The sequence below is a fragment of the Pangasianodon hypophthalmus genome, chromosome 13 (assembly GCF_027358585.1).
Source record: "Pangasianodon hypophthalmus isolate fPanHyp1 chromosome 13, fPanHyp1.pri, whole genome shotgun sequence".
NCBI lineage: Eukaryota > Metazoa > Chordata > Actinopteri > Siluriformes > Pangasiidae > Pangasianodon > Pangasianodon hypophthalmus.
Genome location: NC_069722.1, coordinates 2,812,588 through 2,839,396, shown reverse-complemented (window position 1 = coordinate 2,839,396; position 26,809 = coordinate 2,812,588). Strand labels below are relative to the sequence as shown.

The window sequence follows — 26,809 nt, the reverse complement described above, 5'->3', positions numbered from 1 at the left end:
TGTTTTATTCCTTATTTTTACTAATGTACTCACTCTATTTGCTATAATTATTGATGATATATTGATTTTTATTAACTTACTGCAAATTCGGGTTGGTAAAATGTTATGCTCATATTTACACACACTCTGTCCAGACGTGAGTTTCGTCGTACACACTGCGTTCCACATTATTATGCAAATGTAATTTTTCTCTCTTTTTCCTAAATAATCTATAAAAATGATAGTTCTCATAATTTTCAAGTCATCAAGCATTAGAGTATAACTCGACTGTTTTCGAACGAACCTCCAAATCATAACGTTTTTTTAAAAAAAAAAATCAAAATCTTAAAATGCACTGTTCCACATTATTATGCACAATAGAGTTTCAAAACATTTTATTGTTGTAAACAACTGAAAATGGTCATTAGTTAAACTGCAAGCATTTGCAGGTTATATTTGCTGAAATCAAAAGCTCTTTCAATCAAAAATATCTTAACAGGCCAAATTACATTTTGACATAGGACCCCTTATTGGATAGGAGCTTCACAATTCTTGCATCCATGGAAGTTGTCAGTGTTTGGATGGTTTCTGCTGGAATTTCTTTGCAGGATGTCAGAATAGCCTCCCAGAGATGCTGTTTTGATGTGAATTGCCTCCCACCCTCATAGATCTTTTGCTTCATGATGCTCCAAAGGTTCTCAGTAGGGTTGATATCAGGGGAGGATGGGGGCCACACCATGAGGTTTTCTTGTTTTATGCCCATAGCAGTCAATGATGCACAGGTATTCCTTGCAGCATGGGATGGTGCATTGTCATGCATAAAGATGATCTTGCTACGAAAGGCACGGTTCCTTTTTTGTACCACGGAAGAAAGTGGTCAGTCAGAAACTCCACATATTTCACAGAGGTCATTTTTACACCTTCAGGGACCTTGAAGGGGCCGACCAGCTCTCTCCCCATGATTCCAGCCCAAAACATGACGCCACCACCTCCTTGCTGACGTCGCAGCCTTGTCGGGACATGGTGGCTGTTCACCAACCATCCACGACTCCATCCGTCTGGACCATCCAGGGTTGCACGGCACTCATCAGTGAATAACACTGTTTGGAAATTAGTCTTCATGTACGTGTAGGCCCACTGCAGGCGTTTCTGCTTCTGAGCTTTGGTTAAGGGTGGCTGAATGACAGGTTTATGCATAACTGCAACCCTCTTGAGGATCCTACACCTTGATGTTCTTGGCACTCCAGAGACACCAGCAGCTTCGAATACCTGTTTGCTGCTTTGCAGTAGCATTTTAGCAGCTGCTCTCTTAACCTGACGCATTTGTCTGGCAGAAATCTTCCTCATTGTGCCTTTATCTGCTCGAACCCGTGTGTGTTCTGAATCGGCTACAAATCTCTTTATTGTACGCTGATCACGGAGAAGTTGTTTTGAAATATCTAAAGTTGTCATACCTTCTCCTAGGCATTGAACTATTTCTCGCTTTTCGGCAGCAGAGAGATCCTTCTTCTTCCCCATATTGCTGGAAAATGGTGGTCTGCTTAATAATGTGGAACATCCATTCTTCAGTAGTTTTCCCTTTAATTGGACTCACCTGCAGACTAATTGGCACAGGTGTCTGAGATTGATTGGAGTGATTGGAAGAGCCCTGACACACATTCCCATCCATGTGTTTAAACTGACAGACAAAAAAATGACCTTTATGACCTTTAAACACAATTTGCATAATAATGTGGAACGCAGTGTATATAGATATGCCAGAGATGAAATTGGTGCATTTTTGCTGATAATCATTTTACAGCATTTGAATGAATAAGGGCTAGCGTGTAATATTTTTATACAATTATTTCGCTCATTTTCTCAAAGGGTGCCAATAATTCTGATTTGAATATAAAATCCTAGCAAAAGAGACAATCGAAGAGATACAAACTCTGATTTTGAATAGCTTAGCAATCAGATTTGACTTAAACAGGACTTTACAGATTTGAAATTGCGATTTTACATTCATACAATTATTTATTTATATTTTATTAACGATCACTTTTTTTTTCTTTCTTAAAAAATTCCACATCGAGTTTCACCTCCGAGGGATTTAAGACATGTGTTCTCTGTCTCTGATGGTGTTTGGTAGAAGACTTTTAGACGTTTCTGGTGACACAGGAAATCCTGAAGGGCAGCGGCTCAGACAGGAAGTGGTGCCATCGCGCTGGCACCGGAACAGGAAGTGGCTCCAAGGAGATGTCATGTTGAAAAGAGTAAAAATGCACCAGCGGCTTCTGTCTGAGCAGAGACTTCCGCTCAGGGGCCAAGAGTCGCCTTTCCTCTCTCACTGACCCTGTGTGTGTGTGTGTGTGTCAGTCATCACATCATCGTTGCTGAATGTTGTCCGCATTTGTCCCACAGTGTATCATGTTTTAAGTTTTCTGTTGGTCAGTTTGCTGGTGTGTCTTTGTATCTGTGCTGTGAACATGTATGATGCACTGATTTTTAAAAAATAAAAAGTCTGAAATTAGTATTTTGGAAAATAAGTAGCTGATTTACACCCTTGATTAAAAATGAACTAAAATTTATATTTTGGAAAAAGCTAATAATCGTGTTTATTTAATACAATCCTATGCAATGATTTTTGCCCATTCTCGTGAAGGGTGCCAATATTTTTTGGTGTAGACGAGGGTTAGGGTGTGTGTGTGCGCGTGCACATGCATGTGCATGTTTCTGCTTCCATTTCGTCACCTTTCTCCCTGTTCACTCATATATCTAATGTGATCAACACTCACACACACACTCACACACACACACACACACACACACACGCACACACACTCACTCACTCACTTCTGAAAGCATGGAAAATTCTCCACTCTGTGCTGTTTACAGAAACCTGGTTTGGCTGCTTACTCTGGCACACAGGAGTGTGTGAAATACGCCAACTTAAAAGTAGGTGGCGTGTGTGTGTGTGCGTGCGTGCGTGTGTGTGCGTGTGTAATGTGAGAGGCGATGATGCACATGATTTAGTCCTGTCCTATCGGTGTTTGTCATTAATCACACACCAGCACCGTGATGCTAATTGGTGGTCATCTGCTTTGGTTGCTTGTTAGCATCTTTAGCATTAAAATTGCATTAATGTTCTGATTAAACCTTTTTTTTTATCCAATTTCACCTCAATAAAGGAGGCGTGGCCTCTGTGTCTGTCAGTTCTAGTAAAGGAGGCGTGGCCTCTGTGTCTGTCAGTTCTAGTAAAGGAGGCGTGGCCTCTGTGACTGCCAGTTCTAGTAAAGGAGGCGTGGCCTCTGTGCCTGTCAGTTCTAGTAAAGGAGGCGTGGCCTCCGTGCCTGTCAGTTCTACTGAACGAGGCGTGGCCTTTGTGTCTGTCAGTCTTAGTAAAGGAGGCGTGGCTTCTGTGTCAGTCAGTCACAGTGACAGAGCCGTGGCTGGTCCCCAGCATTTATTGATTGTTACAAAACAAACGTTAAAACACATTGTGCCACATCTGACAGTCGATCAGCGTTCATCACTCTGAAGACCACAGATCCCCAAATCTCGTACTTTTCTCTCGTCAGAGTGAAGCCTTGTGCGGATTTGTCCTGAAGCGATGAGTCATACAGCATACTGTTGAGGGAAGTACTAAGAGTGTGTGTGTATAGTGTGTATGTGTGTGTGTATGTGTGTTATATATATTCATCCAGGCAGTGTGTGTCAGGAGCTTTGTGTAAAAGCTTCCATGTGACTGTGGTGGAGACGTGAAGCTGCAGGGTGTGTGTCAGTTTGTACGGCCGTGTTTGCAGAAGTGAAAATAAATCAACGTTTCTTAAAGCAGCTTTCTATTGCAGTACAATCCATCAGCTGTTTCATTTCTTCTCCTGCTTCATGTTAAAGATCAAATCAAAATATCACTGAAACCAGTGAAGACAATGCAGAACTGAGGCTTCGCTGGCACACTGTAAGCAAACCTCAACAGTGTTGTACGATGTATCACGAGTATCGTAAAAATATCGTTAAGAATTGTGATCAATTTTTGAGTCATTAACTAACTAGCTAACTCTAGCTAGGGAGTAATAAACATCCATCATGGTTAGGTGGACACTCCACATCAACCGATTGTTTGTTCAGAATTTTCTGTAAGGAGATGTTTATTTAGCATTTATGGAAGGAGTCTCCAGTGTAAGCGCTTTGTAACAGTCAGAGGTAAAGCTGTAACTTTACGTTTTCCGACGTCTTCAGGACAGGAGAGTTTACGCTTTGTAATATGACAAGAGAACGAATGTTTAGCTGCTGTAATGTAAGTGAGAACTTGTTTCACAGACTTGTTTCACAACATTAAACATAACTATAAATGGATAAAAAGTATTCCGTGTCATTCTTTATTCTTCAAATAAAAAAAAAATGCTACTTGTTGACAAATTGCTGTGGTATTAGCGGAATAAAACACATCGGCATGTGCTGTTAGAGGAAAACTCCGGTGTGGTAACAGTAACTCCTGGACTACTCATCACACCACTCCGGCGTTGATTAGTTTCCTATGACGGTTCACCACCGAGTCGTTTATTGCTTATCCAACCTTAAGAATGATGGTTGGCCATTTTTGGGAATTGTTTGTAAGCGTTTTCCTCAAGTGATTCTGTCAGCCATGTTTTTTTTGTTTTTTTCCTTCACTTTTAGCTCTAAATCAGATCATTTCAGTTGAGTACTCACATCTGGAATCTCTAAATGACCTCTAAACAATGGCAGATTAAATCACGTCAGTGGAGGCGCAGGGCGGTGATGGCAGTGTGGCACCAAAAATTTGTTGAGAGTAACCGGATTAGCTCCATCTCAGCGAAAAAGCCCAGCGGAGTTTTGGCAGTTATTAATGAGGACACCAGAACGCTAATGCGGTGGTCGAATAGAAAGGCACCAGATACATGCAGTATCAGCTGCGGATTAGAAGAAGCAGATGTGGGAGACTCTCGCTGAGTGTTTGGCTGGAGGAAAACTTCTGCTTTTGATCAGCAGCTTGCAACTCATCTGGGATTCGAAACGCTGGGTCCTTTTAACGTGACTAAACTCAAATGTTACAGTAAGACTGATGAAGAGCAGACTGTAGGAAAGAGGCTTGCTGAGTGACACGTTATTGTTGCAGCGATGTAGCTGCGCTGCCTGGCATCCTTTAATTTCGTGTGTGTGTGTGTAAAAATATATATATATATATATATATATATATATATATATACACATATATACATATATATATATATATATATATATATATATATATATATATATATATATATATATATACACATATACATATATATATATATATATATATATATATTTTTTTTTTTACACACACACACACACACATATACTACATAAACATAGAAAACGCGATATGAAATTAAAGGATGCCAGGCAGCACAGCTACATCGCTGCAACAATAACGTGTCACTCAGCAAGCCTCTTTCCTACAGTATATATATATATAAGTACTGTGCGAAAATTTTAGACACATGCAAAGAAATGCTGTAGAGCAAAGATGCCTTCAAAAATAATGAAATTAAACGTTTCTACATTTTAAAAAATACTATAAAGAGCAGTAAACAGTAATAAATGAAACAAAGTCAATATTTGGTGTGATGATCCTTCGCTTTAAAAAAAAAAAGTATTCTCAGGTGCAGTGTGTGCAGTTTTATAAGGAACTGAGCTGTAAGTGTTCCTGAGCATCTTGCAGAAGCAGCCACAGTTCTTCTGGAGACTTTGACTGTTGACTCGCTTCTTATTTCTGCAGCGAAACCCAGCAGCCTTCATTCTGTTTTTATCTGAAAAGTGTCTCTTATGTAACTGCTGCTTTCTTTACTGACATACAAACATTTTTCTGTAACATTTCATTTTGTGCTGAAAAACTAATGTTTGGAATCTAAAATGTTTTTGTACTGAATCAATAATGTAGAAGTCAGAAAATAAACATCTATAACAAAGTTTGTACTAAAAACAGTAGGGTGCAGAGACTTTTGCCCAGTACTATATGTATATGTGTATATGTATGTATATTGACGTCCCTGTAGGTGTGGACTAACAGCAGTTCTATATTCTCAGAAGAGCTGAGAGGAGATTTGCAATTTAGCCCCGCCCATATATCTGCTATACTTGCCTTTGCGCTACAGTTATTCCCGTCTTCTGCGATTACTGTTTCACAGACCAGACTTTACAGTCTGCTTTGCTTCGATCATTAATCCGTCCAGATCGCTGTCATTCCTGTCGTCTGTGTTTACGTCACAGCGTGTCACCTGGTATAGGATGTTGGTATCTGAGCATTTTTATGAGTATGAGTAAATGTGCTCGGTATTGGAGAGATATCTGATAGCAGTATCAGTTGCCAGAGGTTTTCACATTCCTTTCATCCTTGAATTTGAAATGCCATTGAGGTGCACTAGCTTGCAACACACACATGCACGCACACACACACACACACACACACACACTCACAGTGACACACACACACTTGGAAAGTCCTGCGGTGTCTCCAGAGGCTGTTTGGGACTGGACGATCGATCTGCCTGGAGTGTTTTGGGTCGTTGGGTCGATAGCGGTGTGTTAAACAGACGTAGCTGCATGCACTGAGTGTGTGTGTGTGTGTGTGTGTGTGTTTCTGCATCGTCAACTGCCAAACTGTATTACTATTTGCTGTTTGTTATAAATAAGGACTCGTATGTTTGTGGAGGCGTGGTCTCTGTGTCTGTCAGTCTGAATAAAGAAGGCGTGGCCTCTGTTTGGCAGTCCCAGGGAAGGGGGCGTGGCTTCTGTGCCTGCTGCTTTCAGTAAAGGAGACGTGAAGGAGGAGTGGCTTCTGTGCCCAATGAAGAAGACTTACCGTGTCCTTACTGAGGTAGTTTATTCATGGCATATTTAAAAAAAAATACAGATGAAAAGAACAAGATGATCTGGCAACACACACAACCAATCAGCATTGAGCAGAGCTTCTAGCCCCGCCCCTAAACCATTAGTTCCTAAGTAGGTACTGATCCTAAGTAGGTACCAAAAAACATCTAACTGGAAGCTTTGGCACCTGGCTGATGCCTGATTGGGGGAAAAAATTACAGTTCAAGTTTACTAGTACCAAAAATTATGGCACCCAACGTTGCTCAGAAAAGCTTCTAAATAAAATTAAGAATTTTTATAGGCAGTGATAAATGTGTGCAGGCAGCTCGCCCACATGTGTATGTACTGACGCTTACTATAGTATAAAACTTAATAAATTAATGTCACTGTCTGTTTAGATACAGACACACCCACAACGAACCATATATGGTATGCAAGCATTGTTCAGTGGGTACATTTCGAATGTGTGTCTGTGTTGGATTACTAAAACAGACGTGGTGGGAGAGATTGGATAGCTGGCCTGAGCTCCTCCATCTTGTCTCACCACAGGGTGGTCCTGTTTGGATAGGTTAGGATGAAGGGTTAAAGGATGATGACCTTTGACCTTGATGAGGTCGTCCATTAGGCACCGATGTCTACATGTCAGTGGCCACCCTGCTGTGATCATTTGTCTTCGTCTGTCGGAGTCGTCTTACTGTCCGCCTGCTCCACGTCCCCGAAATATGGAGCATGAACTCGCCAGAAATCTGTTTCTGTTAATCTTTATTCCATCTTTCATCCATACTATGACTTTTACACCTCAGAGAAGTGTGAAGGATCCTTTTGTTTCTTCTTAATGACTTGGTTTATATTCATGCAACATTTTTTTTTTTTGTAAATAAAGTCAATGGAAGCTGCAGTATCTGTTTAGTCATCACACTCCTGCCTCCTTATTTGCTGCCAGTCTTGGAGTATCTTAGCAAATTGTTTACCTGTAGCGTAACGTTAGCCTGTACTGTGAAAATCACGTCATGTTTTACCTCTTGTAGGGAAATGATGCGTAAACATTAGCTACAGCTACCAATAAGCTTTTATCACATAGTAGAAATTGTATTGTTAATCAAATAGTTTACATATCGCGAACACACTTCTAATAATAATAAGAATTACGAATCAGAAGTATGTCTATGCTATTAAATAATTATTTATATCTATCAGAAGCATAACTAACATTTAATTTGTCCAAAACCTGCCTTGACACCAGGGATATTTTTGAAAAAGACAAAATTACGTTTGAATATGAATTAGTGTATAACGTTTACAGACAGAGTGGACGTTATGAGTAGTGGAAGGTAAAAGTTGCAAAAAGGCACTAAATAAGATCTCAGATTTGTTTTTATGTATTTACCCACAGCGGTGTTTTGCTGTTGTTGCTGCTTGATTTTAGTGTGTGTGAGTTCTTGGTCGACATGGGATACACGTAAATCAGCAATTCTACACATCTTGATGTTTTGAGCCTCTAACACACAATTCAGCTGTTTTCCTCCTCCTTTTCCCTAAATGTGCTCACTACATAGAGTTATAACAGAATGGTGCTGTAGACTATTTGTCCATTAGGATGCATTGGGAAGATTTGGCCACAGAAATGACTCCAGTAAGAGACCTCTGGAGAATCATTACATGTAAAATCACTTTTAAGACATATACTTGGCTTCTTTTTATACGTAATTACTCAATTAATAGATTCAGGAATTACAGTAAGAAATAAATAACATTGATTGATTTATTTTCCTGCATCAAGGTCATCAATTCCTGCTAGAAACCATAAAGATTTAAAATGAGGGATGTACAAGTGCAGAATTTTCCGTGCACTGCTCAGGACTCGGACTAGAGCACGCCGGTTTTGATCCAGAAACCTGCGTCAGTTGGGTCTGTGAGCTAATAATGTTCCAGTTTATCCGAACAAAACACTACGACAGCTTTTGGTTTTTTTTCTTTCTTTTTTTTTTTTTTTTTTTTTTTAAAAAACACTGGACTCGTCTTCTCAATGCCAAGTCTGTTACTGATCTCAGAAATGGTGTTGATAGGATCTCTCTCTCTCTTTCTCTCTCTCTCTCTCTCTCTCTCTCTCTCTCTCTGACATCGGAACTCTGAGCTTCACTACTTTTCTCTCAGCACTTTTTTTTTCCCTTTCAGCTCTTCTGCTCCTCTGAAGCTCAGTCGATTATTCAGGTGGATTAAGTCTCAGTGATTTCCTGAAACCCCCGTCCGTCTCGAGCTTCATTCCGCTCCGTGGCATTGCGATATTTCACGCCACGTTTATTGGCAGGTGCTGTCTGAAAGTGGGTCATCATCGATGATCTGACACACACCAACTCGCGGATGTTCAGTTTCAGGATGGAAAGCTTTGTTTATCTGAGAACAAAAAGACAGAGCAAGTAAAGAGATAGAGGATAACTGCAGTGTTGGTTCCTTCCAAGGTTTTCCAAAGAAATACAATTCAATGAAAGCTTTTCTAATTAACGGCATAAAATTTGCCACATGGGTAAAGAGATCGAAGGTGATGGAAATGGATTATTCAGAATATTCTGCTTTCCTGGTTATACCACATCTGATATGATATCAGACGAGTAATGAATAAAACTCTCCATGTGATGCTGTTTTAGGAAAATAACCAGTGACGTGGTTGACTGATGAAGCAGAGTCACTGTCACCAATCCAAAGTTGATTATTTTCCAATACCAGCACTTCCCAAAGTGTTTTCTTCCTCTTGCACCACAGAAATATGCCAAAAGTAGCATTTAAAAAATATATATGTATATATATGTTAAAGAATGACTTTTTTTTTATCTGTTTATAGTTACATTGAATGTTGTGGAATGTCAGCAGAACAAGTTATTTCCTGCTCTCACTTACGTTATAGCAGCTATAAACAGTCGTTCCCTCATCAGCCTCTCTTTTTTCCTCCCTTTTAAAGTTTATAAGGCAATAAAACGCAGCTTGTCGTGTCACAGCGAAACCGCAAAGTGTGAACTCCTCCGTCTTGAAGTTTTTTTCATGTCTGAAACCTGTTACACACAGTTTTAAAAATCTGTTTATGTCCCTGTGAATGAGAGGAAGTGTAGCCAAAGTTCTTTTTTTAATGGAAACTTATCCACATTTCTAACACTTGTTTTGTAATATCAGAGAAGATTGTGTGCACAAGGTATGCGCACATGTCTAGTGTGTGGCAGTTAGTTGCTGATTTTGCCGAGTGATTAGTAAAACTGCTCGTAATTGATCCACTTAACCTGCAATCACGATTCTTCTTTCTCTGATTCTTGGAAGCTGCAGAGAGTTTGCCCCGTAAAGAATCTGTAATCTGCCGAACAGGAAGTCGGCCATGTTGAAATTCACTGTAGAATCATAACCAAATTTGGATCACAGCCTCGTTTCTTGGATTTTTGATATCTGTGATGTTTCATCCATAACCTGCAAACAGATTTGATGGCTAAGTTGCCGCACAGGAAGTGAGGGCATGTCTCAGCACCGCTTTCATATACTGACATTAAACTTGTCACATATATTTACAAACATAAGCTGAAGCTAAGAAACAGAATTTGACATCATTTGGAGCTTGGTAGGGCTACTGAAAACAGGAAGTGAAGCCATATCTCAGCAACAGCTTGACCTTTTGCCATAAAATTTAGTTTATCTCCTGTGGAGAAAGCGCTGATGGGCCAAGTGGCTTCTGGTTTTCCTCAATTGTAAGGGGTGGGAACAGAAAGTGCCTGGTCCCCTTAATTGCTGCTATGCTTGCAGCTATATTTACATAATATGGTTGTTAGGCTAATATCAGCGAGCTTAGCTAGCAAACCCAGCTACTGGTAATAATTGCACGATTTAACATTTAACCTGATGTTAGCTAGAGAGGTAACATAACCACTTGCAATTATATTATGTAATTAAAGCGTGTATTTTATGCTTAGCAGGATGTCAGGCAACAGAAGTGAAAGTACAGAGTGTGTGTGTGTGTGTGTGTGTGTGTGTGTGTGTGTGTGTGTGTGTGTGTGTGGGGTATGAGCAAATTTGAGATTGGATGAGGAATTTTAAGCAACGCTCCACCCCTTGTTGACTCAGAAACACCTGTCACTGTGCAACATGGAGATGTTTCTAGAAGCTGAAGCAAGGCGTCTCCGCTGACACTGAGGAAGTTGCACTGGGAGGACGAACGTTGCGCTGATGAAGCATTGTGTCCAGCATCGTAGAGGTCACTTTCAGGTCAACAACATTTCCAAATCTAGCAGTATATACATCTGGAAGTGACAATCTGACTGCTGACTAGTATTCTTTCAAAACCCGGAGGCTTTTTTGGGTGGATAAATTTGCAAAATTTGTACAAAAATAAAATCATGAAGTGGCTGTAACAAGCCGATATCCCAGCAGCTCGTGTAAAACGAAAAGGTCGAACAAATAAACGCAGTCGTTTTACGAGGCGTGAGGTTGTGATATCAGCAGCGTCTGCAGGCACCAACATGTCTTTCAGTCATGATTATAATTTTATGATTATAATAATGGATGAAGAGGAACATTGAGAGCCATGTTATGTAATTACCAATAAATAATGAGTTGGTCATTACACATGCATAACAAGGAAATTTTGGAAATTCATTTTGGAAAATAGTGACTAATTTTCCCAAAATCTGGGGATGGAACATGAAAATATGAAGCACAATAACATGCAATATGAAAATAATAGGCATGGTGGTAAAAGAGAGCAGCTGTGACAGTAGTGCAGCTGCAAATCACAGGTTTAGGTTAAGAGTTAGACAGGAAGTGGCTTTAGGCAGAGGAGAGCAGAGGTGGTGTGTGTGTGTGTGTGTGTGTGTTTGTGCGCTGTCAGGCTTATCATCCTCATCATCGATGGGACAGTGACAGAAGACCTGCCTACCTTTACGCATTTTGCGTAGGAGCACTGCATTTTAACATCGAACTATGCTAGTGTGAGTTGTCACTCAAAAATATGCTGAGAGGGCAGTCAGATGAGCCAATCAGCATATGAATCTGGAATGATTGACAGTTATGTAGGTGTTTTGAACTCTTTGATATTAACTGATACCCCCTGGAAACCCCTCCCCCTTCTTTGGGTGGTGCACACAAATTTAACTTTGGTCGGTTGAATTTGTGCTTAAAAGATACACTGACATGGTGTCCTTGCTTTCGTGGTAAATTGAGAATGTTTTGTGTTGTTTAATGTGAAAAAATAATCTATCAATGTGCGTTTAACCTAGCTAACATTAGCTAAGTATGTAGTTAACGTTAGTTTGCGGTATTTATAGGGATTCATCAAAAATTTAGGAATCACCAGCAAATAGTAAAAAAACTGCACATTTGTTTTTTGGTTGAGAAAGAAAAAATGTTCTTCAGTCCGAACACAGTCATAGTCTAGAATTTATACTCTTTCTACTCTTTCAAGAGAATGGGCAATGAGGATTGTATAAAATAACAGACCTGCTAACCTTAACGCACTTGGTGTAGGAGCTCCACACTGTAACAGTGACATAAAGTTTTCCTTTTTCTCCCAATAAAAATGGCAGAAAAGCCAATCGACATACGAATCTGAATTAACTGACACTTGCGTAAGTGTTTCGAAGCCCCGCCTCCTTCCCCAGACTCGTATTAGTAATGTTTTGGCTGGTGCTCTCGTTTCGTCACATATTATCAGCTTGAAAGATGAGCTGATGCGGCATCCTCACTTTCTAAATGGAGAATATTCTGAATTCATTACTGTGAAGAACTTTAGTAAAATCTATCTGTGTATGGTTGACTTAGCTAACGTTAGACAAATATATAGCTAACATAAGTTAGCTATATTTGTTAGGGAGCCGAAAATAAATTTATTAGCAGCTGAAAAGAGAAGAAAAGTTTGAGAATTTCGATTGAAAAAAATTAAATAGACGTACAACGAAGTGTCAAATCCAACACTTTACAAATAATTTTAATTAGTGCAGACGTGTTGCAATAGATTTACAGTGAAAACGTCGGCCATGTTCACGCTTTCTCCCAGAGACATTAGACCAACGATTTGTAAAAGGGTTACACTGAAAGTGTACTGTTATGTTTTATGTGAATCAACAAAACCTTCTCAGAACTTTTTAATAATAGGTTTTTGTTTCATTCAGTAATATACACAGCAACAGTGTTGACACAACAGAAGAACATTTAAAGTGAATGCAAACAAACTGTCATACATTACTGCTCTCCAAGAAGCCTGTCACTGTTCATCGTAAGGGAAGAGCAAAGTGGGACAAAGGGACACACACACACACACACACGCACACAATCTCCATTTGTGTTTGATTAAGACCTGCTGGAGATGAAATAATAAACATGTGCTTGTATCTACGCACTAAATCCCCCACGGCCAGGCGCAGAAACAAAGAAAGCAGAACACACACACCCGGGGTTGGAGGCGTTTCGGAGGAGTCAGGGGTTTGGAGGGGGCACGGGTTCAGCGGGCAGGTCGGGGTTATTATTATTGTTATTATAACCAGTAGAGCAGGTTATTATAATTGAACGCACTTGTGTTTTGATATCTCAGGTGCGCTGAGAAGAAACACTGCTTTAGTGTAAACACAGCTTATTACTCTCCAATAGTATTTAATTTAACTGTAATGCCAGTAAGTTCATGTTGGAAATTGTTACATGTAATAGCATGTTTAGGACACAAACACTGTTCCTTTTTGATGTTTTTTTTCCCGATATATCTATTCAGAGCTTCTTTTCTGTATTGAATGACGGACGTCGAGGAAATGCGTTTTAATAGATTTCTGTTCAGCAGCACAAAAACAAAACATGAGAGAATATGAATATGTAAATATTAAGAAAATTAAAACAGTATTCAGATAGAATACTTTGTTTTGACAGCCTTAATTTATCAGAAACGGACAGACAGGAACACAGACAGACAGACCAACAGATGGCTAGACCAACTGACACGACAGACTGACTGACGGACAGACAGATTGATAGACCAACTGAGAGACTTACAGACAAACAGACTGGTATGACATACTGACTGACTTACAGAGACAGACAGACACCAACAGACCGACCGACTGATGGACAGACCTGCAGAATAACATGATAGACTGATTTAAAGAGAGACAAACAGACGTATAGACCAACTGATAGACCTACAGACAAACTGTATGAGAGACAGACGGATTTACAGAGAGGCAGGTTAACAGACAGACAGACAGACAGTCCAACAGAAAGACAGACTGATGGACAGAAGCCATCATACAGACAGACAGCAATTTAAAGACAAACATAGCAGCATATAGACAGACACAATCAGACACCAACAGACTGACTGAATGACTGACAAGCTCACAGACAGACAGGCAGGCTGACAAAAATGACAGACAGACAAGACAAACTGACAGGCAGTGACACAGAAAAACAGTCTGTCTTGTCTGTCATTTTTGTCTGTCTGTCTGTCTGTCTGTCTGTGAGCTTGTCAGTCATTCAGTCAGATTGTTGGTCTCTGAGTGTCTTGAGTCTGTCTTGTCTATCCTGTCTGTCTTTCTGTCAGTGTCTGTGAGTCTGTCCTATCTGTCTGTCTGTCAGTTTGTCTATGAGCCTATCCCATCTGTCCCATCTGTCTGTGAGTCTATCTGTCATTCAGTCAGTCAGTTTGTCTTGTCTGTCTGTCATTTTTGTCAGTCTGTCTGTCTGTCAGTTTGTCTATGAGTGAAAATGAAAAGTTGACAGTGTAACCTTGTGCTCATGGTTTCATTTTAAATCCAACACACTGGAGTACACAGACAAAATAAAACCTGTGTCTGTGTCCAAACAATGTCTCTCTTTCGTTCTTTTCCCCCCAGTGATAATGTAATAAAAGCTCTTCACACGCTTTAGTGTGTTTCCTGCTGAAAAACATTTCAGCCATGTCAGTGTGTGTGTGTGTGTGTGTGTGTGTGAGAGTGTGTGTTATAAATGTTCTTGTTTGTACCCGAGCCACTTCAGAGCTGCTGGCTCTTTCAGTTGTAATGTTTCTCGCAGAACTAATGACACGCTGGAATCGCTCGCAGGTCTGCTAGCGCTCTGTTCCAGGATTGTTTTTATCACACGGAGCATCGCAGCTGAAATTCTGGCTCGTAATCCCACGTGAGGATGAAATGAAGAGCGCACTGTACACTGGTCTCATATTAACGCCGTCCACGTCTTAATGCGTCGGGGTTTGCAGTGTTGTATTTTTATTTGTTTACTTATTTTGTTGTTGTTGATATAGTGTGAAAGTAAAGCAGGTTAGATAATGCTACAAAGGTATTTTAAGCTAATAAGCTAAGCTACCTGTTTTGCTGTTTTTGTTAGCATGCTAACGCTTCCTAAACCAGTGTTTTGACATTGAGAGAGCAGGAGACGTGATTTTCGAAACGTGACCAGGTGCTTCCTCCGTCACAGTGCAGATTAAGCCTTGGAACTTTTATAAAGTAAACTTTATTATTTTTTTCAATGCTGAATTGAAGAAAACATGTATTTAATCATTCAGAAATTTTTAGAAGGTTTTTTTCTGCAGTTAAATTAGGTTTTTTTTTTTTAAGCATACAATTAGCAAACATACAAGACGTGGTTAACTAGCATCCATGCTCATAGTATAAGGACATTGAGGACATTCAGGACATTCTAAAGATTTACCTAAAATACATTTTTTTTAAATAATTTACTTTGAGTCTGTAATTTAACAGGATTTTACTTTCAAAGTGACCCGGTCAGTCATTATCACTGACACTAAACATGGAAAAAGAGAACTTACTTTTCTTCTTCACATAATCTTCAGGAAACTTGGATGATTGCAACTTCCTGTTGGAATTTTCCAAATATGTCATGTGGTGGATTTGTTAACGAGGTGGAGTGAATGAACTAAAATGTCCGTTTTTCACAACCTAAAAGGGACGACACGTGAAAAAGCACGAGACGTTAAATCAATTCAGATCCTGATGCAAAAAGAATAATATTTTAATGATTATATTTCAAGGTAAAGTGCGCTCATAGTGGGCTGGGAGCTTTTGTAAGTTTTATTATTAATTATCATTTATTAATCTGAAACTTTTGAAATATTTAAAAGCATCTTTTACCTTGACATTACCTTTGCGTCTTGGAGTTTTTAGCTAAGCAGTAGAAGTTGTATTTTTTTCCTCTTTTGTTAGCATCTGTCACTGAGTCATGCTAAACATCACAACGTGCCATGAGACATTTTGTGTCCTGAGGTTATGTGTAATTTCTGTGTTATGTCAGTCATCACACACACACACACACACAAAACACATCATCACAACATCTAGGGAAATATGTCACATGACGTGACGATATAATCTGGTGTAATAGTGACAGTAAGTATCGGACCAGTGGGCGTGTCCTTGCTCGAGCAGCGTGATTGGTCAGAGGGATGAGTTTGTGTGTATGTTGAGGTTTGCTGGTGATGGTATCATGAGCAGGGACGTGTTCCAAAGCAGGTTATTTCGTGGCGCAGGCGTGAGGAATGAGACCCAGCCGGATGTTTTCACCTCCTCCACTCTAACCCTGGAACCCAGGCTTTTATTAACTTCCTGTAGAGATGGATCACTCTCAGCCTGCACCGTTATTGTTGCATGCTTACTTCCAGTCTCGAGGCTCGTTTTGTAGAAAATAACGAGGTTACTGTGGAATCTGCGGTTTTGAATATTATGAGCAACAATTAAAGGAACAGTTTGGCTAAAAAAATGTTTGTTTTTGTCAGATTATTCGATTAGCCAGGATGCTATGTTTACTTCCTTAGTGTTGCACTTCTAAAGTATAACTCTGCCTTTAGACATTAAGCCACACCTCCTACCTGTGTAAGCCACGCCTCCTACCTGAGTCTGATGCTGATCTCTCTGTCTTTCTTTCTGTCTCTCTTTCTCCTTCTGTCTCGTTCTGTCTTTTCCTCTGTCTCTACTATTCTCTGTCTGTCTTTATTTTGCTCTCTCTTTCTCTCTCTCTGTCTTTTTTCTTTGTTTCTTCTTATGTCTTTCTTTCTTTCTCTTACTTTCTTTTTTTGTTCATTTGTCTTTCTTTTGTTCTTTCTTTTTTCTTTTGTTTGTTTATGGTTTTCTTTCATTCTTTCTTTCTTTCTCTCTCTGTTTTTTTCTCTCTTTCTTTTGCTCTCTCTCTCTCTCACTCTCGAGTAGTGTTAGTGAGGGATAAGGGGAGCGAGGGATGAAGTGAAGGAGACTCCCGGGTGACGGATAAGGCTGCTTGCGGCGAACTGGAGACATTAGCGCTGATTAAAACTCACGCCGCTATCCATCACCCACCCCGGCGTGCCCTCTTCCCTCCTCTCACTCCCTCATTCCCTGTTTTTTCCCCTCCGTCTTGTAATGGATGGATTTCCCACAATCCAATATTGCAGGAGCCGTTTGCATGCGGAGTCACTCCATCATGCCAGGGTTGTTTTTTTTTTTTTTTTTTTTTTTTTTCCCTTGACACAACATGGGGCCGTCTCTCTCTCTCTCTCTCTCTCTCTCTCTTCTGCTTATTCACTGATTCTCTCTTCTCTTATCTCTCTATACTTTTCTCTTTTCTGTGATGCCAATTTGTCTCTTTCTCTCTGTTTTTCTTCCTCTCTTTTTTCCTTCTGTCCTGGTGTACTGCATGTCTAGCGTTACTGTAACAGGATTTTTAAATAAATACACCTCTCCAGGTGGTGTGGGGTGCAATGCATTCTGGGAGATTATCAGGGTGGGAAACCTCCTGCTGTGAGGATGATGGAGAAAAACACACGCACACGCGCACACACACACACACACACAGACAGACCGTATAATATCTCTATAAAATGATTATAAGTGTATCTACAGTATATAGTGCAGCTGTAGTAATAATAATATTCAAAAATACCACAGTGTGTTCTGGATTCTGATTGGTCAGAAGGTGTTGATTAATTTTCTAACAGCAGCTCGTTCACAGGGACTTGTATGCTGGACACTCTACAGCATTAAATAGAACCATAAATGTATAAGATGTAGAAAGTGTTAAAAATCATAATTGCTGGCAAAGTGCTGTGGTATAAAAGGAACAAAACACTGATATTAACTAGAAGCTCTGCCCCCTTCCCTCCATCTCACATGCTCTTGTCTGGACTGATGAATGGGTGCTCTTGCTTTCCGTAACGGTGAATGGAGAATGTTTTACGTTTATTGACGTGGCTAAGATTAGATGTTTAACATCAGATGTAGTGAGCATCAGTTCAGATGCCTGAAAAATTTCAGCCCAAAGAAACAAAAAAACAAGCAGCACTTAATGTTTTCAGAGATTTCTTGTTTATATTCTCCCATACTCTCCTTAAACCTTGAGTAAACCACGCCTCCTACCCGAGTAAGCCACGCCTCCTACCCGAGTAAGCCACGCCTCCTACCCGAGTAAGCCACGCCTCCTATCAGAGTAACCCACACCTCCTACCTGAGTAAACCAAGCCTCCTACCCAAAATAAACCATGCCTCCCACTCGACTAAACCACGCCCTCATCTGAGTAAACCACGCCCCTGCCTGAATAAGCCACAGCTCTTACCTGAATCTGATGCTGTGCTCTTTATCTCTGTTTTTCTTTCTCTGTGTCTCTCCTTCTGTCTCTTTCTATCTTTTTCTCGGTCTCTACTATTCTCTATCTGTCTTTGTTTTGCTCTCTCTCTCTCTCTCTTTCTTTCTTTCTCTCTGTCTTTTTCTGTCTCTTTCTTTCTTTCATTTGTTTGTTCATTCTTTCCTTCTTTCTTTCTTTACCTTTTTTCTCTTTCTTTCTGTGTTTCTTTCTTTTTTCTTTCCTCCCATACTCTCTTTAAACCTGAAATCATGGAAATGCCTGTTTCTTTCTTTTTTTTTAGGCTACTGATTCAGGATGATTAAATCATTTAGCAAAAAAATTTTTTTTAAATCACGATCAGGAAAAAAGAAACGAACTCTCACAAGCCTACTTCAGATAGAGAATTGCATTATATACAGAAATACTCCAGTGTATCTGTGTATGCACTGAAAACAGAGCGCAGTTAGTCATTAGATAGAGATCACAGTGATGCGTGTAGTTTAAAGCTCAATGGGGAAGCGATAATTCAGATATTTATGAATAAATTTTGTTGATTCACTGAAAAGGAAAGAACACAGGACATGAAAGAAAAATTAGCTTTTGTTAAAGGTTACATTCATGTCCTTCTGACTTTATCTACTGTGAACTTTGACCTGTGCCTCAAGCCAATAGGAAGTGGGCGGGATAGGGAGTGGGCGGGACTGTGGTGTCTTCAGTCAGTAAATAGAAGATTGTTCCTCCTCATTGTTTTCTTGACATATTTCTTTTTTTATTAGGGTTTTTTGTGGAAAAAAAATCTTTATTTTTTTTTTTCTCCACTTGCTAGGATTTCGTTGTTAGCAATGTTAGCATTGCGTCATGCATGTTTATGCTTGTAACGAAGGACAAAAACATTCCTAACGGTCCTGCTGAAGCTCTCTGGTAGTCGTGGGATTTGAACTCACAACCGTCTGGTCATTAGTGCAGACGTTTAACCACTGAAGCAGCACGGCTCCACATTTCTGTCTCACTCTCTCTCACATGGGTAATGCCGTCTTCATGAACTGATTGTATAATGAGCTGTAGAGGCGCAGGCTTCGTGCCGTTCCCCAGCCGCTTTCCTGAAGCTTATATAACACACGCGTGCACACACACTGCTCCAAATCTGTGTAGAAACCAGGTCAGTGCATTCAGCGTTAGTTTATTGCCTTCAGCGTGAGAGGAGATAACGTGCTTCCACGCCACGGTCATGATAATGGAGCTGTTTTGAATTGAGCAGACTGCAGCGGTGATTATCTCCTGCTGAACCCACGATGAAGCTGGAAGTGATGCTTAAAGTTCCATGTAAATATTATGGAGCTTAACAACGTCGTCTGAAGCGAGTGCACGAAGAATCAGGTGGAAATAGATTTCGTGTGAGTTCCGTTACTTGTTAGCTACATTAGCCTCGGAGCTCCAGTACAAAACTAAGAGTCAAATAGAAAGAAAGAAGGAAAGAAAGAAGATTCGTTGCTTCAGTGTCTTTATTACAGATGGCTGTGTTCATTAGCATTTACCATTAGAGATAGAATGAGAGAGAGAGAGAGAGAGAGAGAGAGAGACTAATGGAAGTGTGGTAGTCCAGTAATGACTTCCTTTTCCCCGTTCCCTCGTCCATTAGGACGTCCAAATGAAATGAAGGGAAATGAATTGAGATTCTGCAGACAAGACACAAGAGAGACAGACAGACCGAAGAAGAGAGACAGACAGATGGAGAGGCAGATGTAGAGATAGGAGGAGTGAGACATAATGACAGAGACAAGGAGATGTACAAGCATGAGGTGAGACAGATAGATAGACAAGAGTGGAGAAAGACAGAAAGATTGGAGAAGGACAGGCAGACGGGAAGATAGACAGAACGATGGACATACAGGCAAGAGGAGAGAAACAAGTAGACAAGAGGAGAGACAGACAGATGGAGAGGCAGACATGCAGACAGACAGGAGGAGAGAGACATACAGGCATGAGGAGGATAAACAGAGAGACAGGAGGGTAGATGGACAGGACAAAGACAGCAGAAGAAACAGATGTACACACAGAGAGAAGAGACAAACAGATGGAGAGATGGACAGGTAAAGACGGAGAGACAGACAGGAGGAGAGACAGACAGGAGGAGAGACAGACAGGAGGAGAGACAGACAGGAGGAGAGACAGACAGGAGGAGAGACAGACAGGAGGAGAGACAGACAGGAGGAGAGACAGAGAGTGAAGATGTGAGGTAAGCAGAGGCAGTAAATGAGCTCATTAGCTCTGTGTAGCTGTCACTGCTAAATGTATGAAGCAGAGACCAAGGACACATTTCAATTAAAGCTACACACACACACACACACACACACACACACACACACACACACACACGTGCAGCCGCTGAAGCCATCAGTGTGATTCATCTGGGTTGTGTGTGTATGTGTGTCTGAGAGAAGATGAGGACTAGACGGACCAAAACACACACAGAGAACGAAACACTTCGCTCAAGTTAATAAAGTATCCAGCTGTAACACAACACACACACACACACACACACAGAAAGAGAGTGAGACAGAGAGAAAGAAAGACAGGCACAGAGAGAAACACAGATGTACACAGACAGATCAAAAGAACACTTCACTGAGGCCTGCTGTAGAAAGGGACTGAGAGAGAGAGACAAAGAGAGAGGGAGACAGAGAGAGAGAGAGAGAGATAGACAGAAAGAAAGAGAAAGAAAAAAGCAAGGATATAATAAAACAAAAGGAAAAATGGGCAAGGACAGAAAAAAGAGAGGGAGAGAAAGACAGAACGGGGGAAACGGGGGAGGTGAAGTGTGATGTTTATGTTTTGATATCAGAACACTTCAATGATGTTATCACACTCTGGCCACGCCCACTTAGTGTTTCACTTCCTCATCGATCAGTGATATGAAAATAATAACTGTTATTTTAGTGGAGAATACAGTCGTACACACTGAGAGGGTAGACACAGAGAGAGAGAGAGAGAGAGAAAAACAGAGAGAGAGCGAGAGAGACAGACGAAAACAGAGAGACAGAGCATGTGCGTGAGAGAGAGAGAGAGACATACAGAAAAACAGAGAGAGAGCGAGAGAGAGAGCAAGAGAGAGCGAGAGAGAGACGGAGGAAAACAGAGAGACACACAGTGTGCATTAGAGAGATAGAGAGAGACGTATGACAGACATATGACAGCGTGACACCCGTCAGCCAATCAGGAGCAAGTCTTTTTCTATTTAGAATTTATGTTCATGGGTAATTAACACACACAGACACACACACACAGGACTGTAAAAGTAATATGCCAATAAAAGTGATATGCCATAAAAACTATCTAAATCTCAAATCTGTAGCTGTGTGTGCGTGTGTGTGCGCGTGTGCGTGTGCGCGTGTGTGCGCGTGTGCGCGTGTGTGCGCGTGTGCGCGTGTGCGCGTGTGTGCGCGTGTGTGTGTGCGTGTGTGTATGCTGTCATTTTCTCCTGGTGGAATATATTTGGCGCAGGTGCCAGCAGCACACATAATGCCAACAGTGAGTGGTGCTGACATTTGCTGTCCATCCACTTGCACACACAAACACACACACACACACACACACACACCTCATGCTTCGCTGGTTCTGACATCTCATCCGTTAGTGCGTGTAGGTGAGACAAGGGCCTGTGCCAGCAGTAACCACAGAAAGGGTGTGTGCGTGTGTGTGTGTATGTGTGTGTGTATGCGTGTGTGTGCAGCTTTTTGGATTGGCACAAATATCTTACTTTGCAGCTGCTGAGAAAACTAAAGGTCAGAGGGCATTTCGGTCCATGAGACTTACCAATACACACATACACACACACACACACACACACACACACACACACATATACAGACAGAAGGAGAGAGAGAAAGATAGGCAGGTGGAGAAACAGTCATACAGACAGGAGAGACAGACAGACAGGATGAGAGAGCCACACAGGAGGAGAAACAGACATACATTCAGGAGGATTGAGAGGGACAGACACACAGACAGGTGGAGAGACACACAGTAGAAGGAAAGAGAAACAGACAAATAGGTGGAGAGACAGACATACAGACGGGAGGTGAGAGAAAGACAGATAGACTGACGGGAGACAAGACAATCACACTGTTGGTGAGACAGACATAGACAGGCATGAGGTGAGACAGATATACAGACAAGCATGAGAAGAGACAGCCAGACAGGAGGAGAGACAGATATGCAGACAGACAGGAGGAGAGACAGACAGACAGACAGACAGGAGGAGAGACAGACACATAGCCAGTCAGGAGGAGAGACAGATATGCAGACAGACAGGATGACAGACAGGCAGAAAGACAGACAGGAGAAGAGACGGACGGGTGGACAGACAGACAGGAGGAGAAACAGACAGACAGACAGACAGACAGACAGACAGGAGAAGAGACGGGCGGACAGACAGACAGACAGGAGGAGAGACAGACAGACAGACAGACAGGAGGAGAGACGGTCATTCTGTGAATAATTATGTGAATAATTTCTCATGTATCTTTCTGAAATCCACTGCATGGTTTGATGGAATAAATGTATTACATCAAACACTTTACACCAAGTTCCACGCTTCAGTAAAAACCATGAGCCTCCCAGTGATCATTAAATCCCCTGCTGCAGGTTTAGAGCTGTGATTCTTCTCCTCCTGCTGTTTCATAGTATTTTAATTTGCTCCATAAATAAGTTAATGATGCCTCTCTTTAGGTAGTCAGCATTAATGGTGTTCGTGTGACTGTTTTTTAATCCCGCTCTCTCTCGCTCCTGCAGCTACTTTTGTTTTCACCCTCCTGTGATATTTCTGATGAGCTTATTTGGCTCTTTTTTCTGCAAAATAGAAAGAATTAAGTAATTAAAACAACAACGGTGGACCGTGTACATAAAGCAAGATGGATTACCACATGTTGTTATTTATCTGTTGATTATTTTCCTGTAACAGCACAAAATGTGGTGTTTCATTCGTATAAAAACCGTAGTTTTTATAGATCTGGCAACCCAAATCCTCGTTTAGCTCCTGTGTATGAGTGAGCTCTGTTCACACTCACACCTATTTCTCTCTCACCTCTCTGTATCTCTCTGTACATCCGTTGTTTCTTTTGCTGTCTCTTTCTTCTCTCTCTAAACACAATCTTTAAATGAAACTCTGCAGTCTGCACTGCTGCATTCTGAGAGATAAATAATAACCTCGGGTTTTGGGGAGGGAATGTTGGGGGTGGGGTGAGATTTATCAGTGCAGAGCGGCGTGTGTGTTTGCGTGGGCTCGGAAAAACTCGATTAGCCAAAGATAGATGGTGGATGGAGGGATGCTAATATGAACTGGTGACAAGAGGGGAAGATGGATGGGTAGATTTACACAATTGAGAAATGATGCACAGACAGGCCAGTACACACACACACACACACAAACACACACACACAGCTTCACTTAGCGATCAATTCGCAAGGCATGGGCTGTTATTAAATTTTCATACCATGATAATTGCCTAACATTTTATCATGATTTACGATATCGTCATGATATTGAAGCAATAATACTATATTACAAATAAATGACTCAGTCAGTGCCACACTTCTGCTTCCATGTTGGAACTCTCATCTGCTGAGCACAATTATGAATCTAAAAGAAAGTTGAAAAATACTATACACCGTGCTCTTTTACCTTTGTCCAAAATAAAAAATGTTCAACCCTGTGGTTTAGGGTTGAACATGAAGGCAACAAAACCACAGCGACTTCATTTCCTGTAAGTGACAGGGCCACAGGCAACGGGTGTTATGGTGACAGGGCAACAAACGTCACAACAAGGAGGTGACAAGAAACAGTGCCAAAAATGTCACGGCAACATGGAAACAAGTCAACAGGCAACAGGGCAACAATCATTATGGTGAGAACGGCAAGGCCGCAGGCCAAATGGCAAACGGCACAGTGGCACGGCAACAGGGAACTGGACAAGTGTCAGGCCAACAAGCGTCATGGCAACAGGGCAGTAAGTGACCAGGACAGAGGATGCGACAAGCGTTAGTGTGACAAGGGCAACAAATGACAAGGACAGGGGATAGATATTATGGTGCCAGGGTGGCATGGGCCAGGGTGACAAACATCACACTGGCAGGGTGGCAGGGAATAAGTCACCAGTTGTTATTGCGATAATTGACAGGGCAATAGGCCGATGAGTGTCAAGGCACCAGGGCACTAGTGGACAGGGCAGCAAATATCACAGCTACACAGAATAGGACAACAAGCATCAGGCTGACAAATTTGATGATGGCAGGGCAGAAAAGAAAAAGTGACAGAGGAACAAGGAATAAGGTGACAAGCACTAGAGCGACAGGGCAACAAGTGACGGGGACAGAGGATAGGGTGACAAGCATTTGAGCAACAGGGCAACAAGTGGAAGTGAGACAGGGAATAGGGTGACAAGCATTAGCGTGACAGGGCAACAAGTGGAAGGAGAACAGGGAATAGGGTGACAAGGAATAGGGTGACAACCATTAGGGGACAGGGTGATGAATGTCATGGCTTCAGCGGGATAGGGTGACAAGTGTTCGAGCAACAAGGCAACAAATGGAGGAATAGGGTAACACACCTTAGAGTGACAGGGCAAGAAGTGATGAAGACAAGGGAGAGGGTGACAAGCATTACGGCGACAGGTCAACAAGTGATAGGTCAACGAGTGACAGGGAATAGGGTGACACGCATTACAGTGGCAGGGCAAGAAGTTACGGGGTACAGGGAATAGAGTGATGAGCGGTACAGCAACAGGGTAAGAAGCGTCGGGGGACAGGGAATTGGGTGACAAGGGTTACAATGACTGGACAGTAAGGGACAGAGGATAGGGAAAAAGGAGGCAAGCAGGACAGAGACAGGGGAATAGGGTGACAAGCCTTACAATGACAGGGCAAGAAGTGATGGAGGCAGGGGATAGGGTGACTAGCTGTACAGCTACAGGGCAAGAAGTGAATGGGCTGAATTGGCTGACAAGCATTACAGCAACAGGGCAAGATGTGATGGAGACAGGGGATAGGGTGACAAGCATTAGAGCAACAGGGAGGCAAGTGATGGGGACAGGACATACGGTGTTACGGTGACAGGGGACAGAGTTGCAACATCACAGCAGCCGGGATTACAGGGAATAGGACAAGCATCAGGCCGACAAATATCATAGTGACAGGGGAACAGGGTGACAAGTGAAGGAGTGTCAAGGGTGTACTTATTGACCCTCCTCTGGAAGTGCCCTTCTGAATATTCTCAAGTGTCCACGATGCTGATGTCTGCACAGTAAATCATATAAGTGATTATTGGCACGGGCCAAATGGAGTCGTTTTAGAAAGTCTTTTATTGTGTCCGTGTGTGTGTCCTCTGGATCCTCGCACCCTTCATCCCACATTTATTGGAACTAAACAAAGTCGGAATCATGATTATTAAGTAAGGAATAAAATATTCTGTGTCGTGATATTATAGGATAATAATCAACAGGTTGATGTGATGAAGCAGAGTTACTGTTACTAATGTTTCTCTCTCTCTCTCCTTCTCTCTCTGTCTTTCTTCAACCTAGGAGCATCATGTGATCTCCAGAGTTCATCCTCACTTCATCCCTACCCACACACACCCACACAAGTCCACCACTTTGGAGTTTATTCCCTGGAAGGACATGTGACACAAACCTCAGTGCATCTCCAAGCTTGTGCCTGATTGGACGGATGGGATCGTAACCATTATTTCATGCTGCAATGGATTTGTAGGCGTGCGTGATTGTGGATCACCATGTCTGGAAACGATAAGCCCCTACCACTCCGTGGCTCTGGCCATGCCCATGCTCTGGGCGTCTTTCCGATGCCCCCGTATCCCTACTTCATCCCTCATATGTTGGGCGGGATCTCTCCTCCGGCGCTACCCACACTTCCTGTGAGTGGATACAGCACACCGTCTCCTGCCAGTGAGTATTTGTACTTATGTCTCCTCTTTAATTGTAAAATGGGTGGGGCTGATTTGGGGTCACCGGTCACAAAGCTCATCCCATCCACGCAGCTTTTACCAAAACCAACTTCTTTGTATCTAAGCAACCCAGCAAGCAAACGCTAACCTTGTGAGTGGAAGCTAACTGGCTTGTGTATTGCGGTTGGTGTCTCAGACAGGGCTGTCAAACAAGTGTGCTCATTATAATATTAGGCCACGCCCACTGGACCATCTCAGATCAGTGTGATCAGAGAATTCAGTTGCTGTTTGAGCGTTTTATCACATTTTTGTCTTGCATTTTTCTTGAAACTTTGCCGGGTGTTCAATAAAACTCTCAAAACAATTAAGATATATCATATTTTACACTGCTTAATTTATTTATTTTTATTTTATTATTTAATCAGTTGTCACTGTTTAGATGAAATTTCGGACTTGGA

The 26,809-nt window shown here is 41.5% G+C and overlaps 1 protein-coding gene across 2 annotated transcripts in view; it reads left to right on the top strand.

Moving 5' to 3' along the window:
- rarab (retinoic acid receptor, alpha b) overlaps positions 1-26,809 on the top strand; it is a 98,620-nt gene that overhangs the window by 8,304 nt on the left and 63,507 nt on the right. For both annotated transcript variants that reach the window (XM_053239087.1, XM_053239086.1), the window contains exon 2: positions 25,972-26,352. In XM_053239087.1, the coding sequence (XP_053095062.1) occupies positions 26,181-26,352 (172 nt within the window). In that variant the 5' untranslated portion in view covers positions 25,972-26,180. The remainder of the gene's footprint in view (positions 1-25,971; positions 26,353-26,809) is intronic.